Below are 5,118 nucleotides of genomic sequence, written 5' to 3'. Positions count from 1 at the left end.
CTTCACTGAGTCAGTGGCTAGGGTGCTCGACTCGCAATCTGTGGGTTGCAGGTTCAAATCCCCATCACATCAAACATGCTTGCTCTTTCAGCCATTGGGGCATCATAATGTGATGGTCAATCCCACTACTTGTTGGTAAAAGTTTAGCCGAAGAGTTGGTGGTGGGTGTGATGACTAGCTGCCTTCTCTCTAGTCTTACACTGACTAAATTAGGGATGGCTAGTGCAGATAGCCCTCGTGTAGCTTTGCGCGAAATTCATAACAAACAAATCTCTAGTGGGTTTGAAACATTTATTGTTATCTCAGCAAATCAAGAAGATAGGAGGTTCAGATTTTATTTTCTTTTATGTCATTATGTGTAGTTTGTGTTTGTAACTGGTTGTAAGCCTTGTCACCCTATTTTTGGTGTTAAACAATTCTCAAAGAGAGAAATCAAAGTGTAGAAGTGTCACACAGAAGAGTGAAAATAGAAAATCTTTTGTATATTTTTGTTTGAAATTAAAACCTTAGATGATAATAAAAGTTTTTAATATTAAATATAATTGTGTAAAATGTTGTGACATGCACATTTTGGCCTTGTGGTACAAAAAGTTAAAAGCTTGTAATCTTTCTCCTACTTTAAGTTTTTCAGATTTTTTTCCCTATTACCATGATTTTAATATTTCTTATAAAGCCTCAGTTTCCACCTTATGTTATAATTTTAATCTCTACAAAGAGGTTTTCTAGTATCATCACAAGTTTTCTTGCCTACTAGTAAATGTTGTACTGTCTCTGTCTTTTGTTTTTGTAGGGATGATGTGAATTTATTTTCACAAAATTCTGTATTAAAACAACCCGAGACAGTTATCTTTAATGAAGAATTACTTTATATAGTTTCATTAAAAGCAAAAAGATTTTTGATTAAAAATTAAGATTATTTTGATATACAGGGAATTTAATTAAGTAAACTGTGAACAGATGTCATAATTGAGAGACTGTTTGTTTCAAGGTTTTAATACATTCTAATTATATTTTTACATTGTTAAAATTTTTGGCACTTATGGAAAAGTAAATTTTAAAATTTTGATTGTCAGACTTATTCTTGTAATATTTATTAATCTTTTACTAAAACAAATGATGCCATGAGATCACGTAAGTGGTAGATAGTTTCTCCAAGAATTGCCACTGTTGTATCTGAACCATTTTGTTTTCTAAGTTTATTATAACCTTTTATTATTTAGTTAAGGTAGCAGTTAAAGTTTAGGTTAGATGTTTAAATTTAGTGATATGACAAACTTATCACAAAAATTTCTAGCTGCTACTGGACTGTGTTAACTATATTTGAAACTTGTATTCAGAATGTAAGTACAAAGCAGGTTCTTTTTGTTTTGGAGAATTGTTTAAAAAGTTTTTTATTTTGTTAGTTTTAAACTAATCCTTGAATCTCTACAAATGTGAATTAGCATTAGTTGTAGAAAAACTTACCACTTTATTGCTGTAAACAAAAACTATTTTTTTGTTTACAATACTTGTACAGGATATACCTATGAATTACCCAGAAAAAGTGGAAATACCTGGAGCAGGAACAAAAAATCGCTACAAAACAATCATGCCCAGTAAGTAGGCTAGTTTGAATCATATAAAATGTGAAGGTTTAGGAAGAATTAAGCACTAACAAAGACCTGGAGTAGGAACAAAAAACTGCTACAAAACAATCATGCCCAGTAAGTAGGCTAGTTTGAATCATATAAAATGTGAAGGTTTAGGAAGAATTGAGCACTAACAAATACCTGGAGTAGGAACAAAAAACTGCTATGAAACAATCATGCCCAGTAAGTAGGCTAGTTTGAATCATGTAAAATGTGAAGGTTTAGGAAGAATTGAGCACTAACAAAGACCTGGAGCAGGAACAAAAAACTGCTATGAAACAATCATACCCAGTAAGTAGGCTTGTTTGAATCATATAAAATGTGAAGGTTTAGGAAGAATTGAGCACTAACAAATACCTGGAGTAGAAACAAAAAATTGCTACAACACAATCATGCCCAGTAAGTAGGCTAGTTTGAATCATATAAAATGTGAAGGTGTAGGAAGAATTGAGCACTAACAAAGAATTTGTTTTGCCAAATGTGAATTAACATTGTCTCTTTTTCATCTTTAAATATGGGATCTTAGTAGGAATTGAATAAAAATGTATTCACTTAGGTTTAATGTTACAATCTTTATTACATTTCTAAGTCATATAAAATCTTAGAAAATATATTACCATCCGAACATATGAGCAGTGGAATATCGAGTAAGAAACTTCAACATATATTTTTGAAAGTGTTACTTTTTTTATTCATCATAAATTAAAATCATCTGCCATTTTTCGTCTTAAAAACATTACTAATTTTTAGGTTTCTTAAAGTTCTTGCTTGAAAATTACGTGTAATAAGTAAGAATTATTAATTTCTCACTTTTAATTTCTCAGGTTATAGGTTATAAAATTGAGTAGATGCTTGTTGGAATGTACTGTATGGGCTTATTGAAACCAAGCATGGATGCTGGTGTTGTTGTTTTCTATTAGAAGTTGTTTTTTTTTGTATAATGCAGTTTTGGTTTAAGTAAATAATTTTGGATTGCAGTTAGTTTAATTTTGACTTTAATGCAGCATAAAATTAACAGGCACTTTGAAGGTGAATACGTATTCCGAGCATATCAATCACTGATCAGTTAGAGTATTGATTGATTCCCAGTTTGATCCAGAAGAAGAAAAGTCCACCTTTCGAAAGTGCTCGTGTTATGGGTTTTTTATCATTTTGTATCAAGATGTATTGAACCTACATGTTTTACTGACATTGTGACTGATTGATTAGTTATGTAGGTGTAGTTCTACTAGCAGAATGTTTTGATTCAAAAGCTTATAGATGCAGCAATTTTTGTTATGTGTCTTAAGAAACTATCATGCAGGATAATAAAATCATTAATATGGAACTTAGACGTGTCATTCTATGTCAGTGATTTTTCTTTTTGACATTAGAATAAAAACAAAATTATACCATATTTAAATTTTAATTTTTCTTTGTTCAGGTACTTTCACAAATTCTAAGAAAATAGTTCACTATTTTTAACATATTTAAAGAGATTTTGGTTAATGTTTGAGTCTTGTTAATTCTTGCTGGTTATGTGTTTAGCTTCGATATCTCACACAGATATTAAGATATAATAAAGAAACATTTACTTACAGATGAAAAGAGTCGTGTCCAACTAACTGAAGAGGATGATCTGTTATCTGGATACATCAATGCTAATTACATAAGGGTAAATATTTGGGTTTAGTGAATGCTTATAAAAGGTTTTGCTAGTTATGTTAGTTTTATTTTTCAAACCTTGAAGTACATGAATATGTAAATATAATGAAGTTATCATCATCTCCAAATTTATAGACAATATCAGTAAGTGGTGTCTGTATATTCTTTAATTAAACTAATGGGCTTAAGTTTAAATACGTCATGTTGCATGCTTGAAGTAATGATACGAGTAAGATGATTGTTTAGATGTTTATGTTAATGTTACTCTGAATTTTTTTTGCATGAACTGCAAGAAAGATTTTTCACTCAGATTTCATTAGCTGTATGTACTGAGTCTTAAGAAACAGTTTTTTATCATTATATATATAATGTGTGGTATCCATATGCCTCAGTAATATCTATGTTATAAGGTTTGAGTAATTTATGTAAAATTCTGTACTTGTTGGAGGAGTGGTAAATAAATTAGAGAAGAGAAGCCTTAGAGAACAAATGTCATAACTCTCATACTAGGAGATATTGCTAGGGGGTGTCACAAGAGTATCACCAAACAAAGAATAATTAAAAGAAAAAAAGAACAACAATGAAAAAACTTTACACGACAGCAGAGATGTCACACAAATCAAGTTAAGTGGGTTAGTGCATCATCAGTGAAAAAAGTTTGGGAACCACTATCATAGAAAATGAAATAAAATTCTTTAGTTTCAATTCAACTTGGGAAAATACAGATGGATGATTGAATAATTGTTTTTTATTATTGAAAATAACTAGAAAATTGAATGTCATTGTTGCACATGAAAAATGTACTTTTTCAAGCTTCTTGTATAGTGAATCAGTCTGTTACTTATATGTAGCTTTTACAAAGAACGTTATGGTTTGAATTATAGACTTAAAAAAGACCCAGAACTCGAGCGCTTTTGAATAGTTGACTGTTCTTCTTAAGAAAAACAAAGAAGAAGAAGAACAGTCAACTATTCGAAAGCGCTCGAGTTTTGGGTCTTATTTTAAGTCTATTACACTTTATATGTGATCCTTTGTGTTAACTCTTTTATCAAAATAGTTTGGATTATGTGAACCAAAAGTTATTGTTTTTTTTATAAATTACGTTCAAATATCCAGATAGAGAATAAACTTGAAGAAACATTTACTGTTTGAAAATTGTATTTCTTAGTGTGATGCTTAAACACAAAAAATTCAAAGCTGTGAGAAAGAAGAAGTGATCAAGGTTTTGAGTAAAACAACATTGAAACCAATTGTAATTCTGGTGAAGATTGTAACTATATTTGTTTTCTCTTAATTTTTGACCAAGCTTCAAAGACTTTTATTTTTGTTAATTCTTAATACTAAAAAACTGTTTGTAAGTGATGCTTTTTTTTTGAACAGTGTATTGTAGTTAGCAATAGAGTTAATAGGATCTTGGGTAGCATCTATAGAAATATTGAATACAAGACAAGGGATATTATTTTTTTATTGTATAGATCACTTGTAAGACCTCATTTAGAGTACTGTGGACAAGAAAGACATTGAATTGTTGGAGAAGGTTCAGAGAAGAACCTCTAAGATGGTATCTGGGATGGTGGGATTGTCCTTTGAGGAAAGACTAAAATCTCTAAGCTTGTTTACACTGGAGAGGAGAAGGGTGAGGGGGGATTTGATTGAGGTGTTTAAGATTACTAAGGGTATTGATAATATAGATCCATCAAATGGTTTTTTGTTTATCAATGGCAACAATAGGACATAGGGGCACAAGTTCACGTTTTAGCAGTGTAGGAGTCATCTGCAGTTTATACAGTATTACTTTTCAAACAGGATGGTTGGCTTTTGGAATGAGCTGCCTTCAAGGATGGTG

The 5,118-nt window shown here is 30.7% G+C and overlaps 1 protein-coding gene across 1 annotated transcript in view; it reads left to right on the top strand.

Moving 5' to 3' along the window:
- Nucleotides 1-5,118, top strand: part of LOC106462506 (receptor-type tyrosine-protein phosphatase R-like) — a 65,102-nt gene that overhangs the window by 49,153 nt on the left and 10,831 nt on the right. The window contains exons 10-11 of the mRNA XM_022389791.1: nucleotides 1,517-1,595; nucleotides 3,209-3,282. Of these exons, the coding sequence (XP_022245499.1) occupies nucleotides 1,517-1,595; nucleotides 3,209-3,282 (153 nt within the window). The remainder of the gene's footprint in view (nucleotides 1-1,516; nucleotides 1,596-3,208; nucleotides 3,283-5,118) is intronic.

The sequence above is a fragment of the Limulus polyphemus genome, unplaced genomic scaffold, assembly GCF_000517525.1.
Source record: "Limulus polyphemus unplaced genomic scaffold, Limulus_polyphemus-2.1.2 Scaffold1186, whole genome shotgun sequence".
Lineage (NCBI taxonomy): Eukaryota > Metazoa > Arthropoda > Merostomata > Xiphosura > Limulidae > Limulus > Limulus polyphemus.
This window is presented reverse-complemented; position numbering and strand designations above follow the sequence as displayed.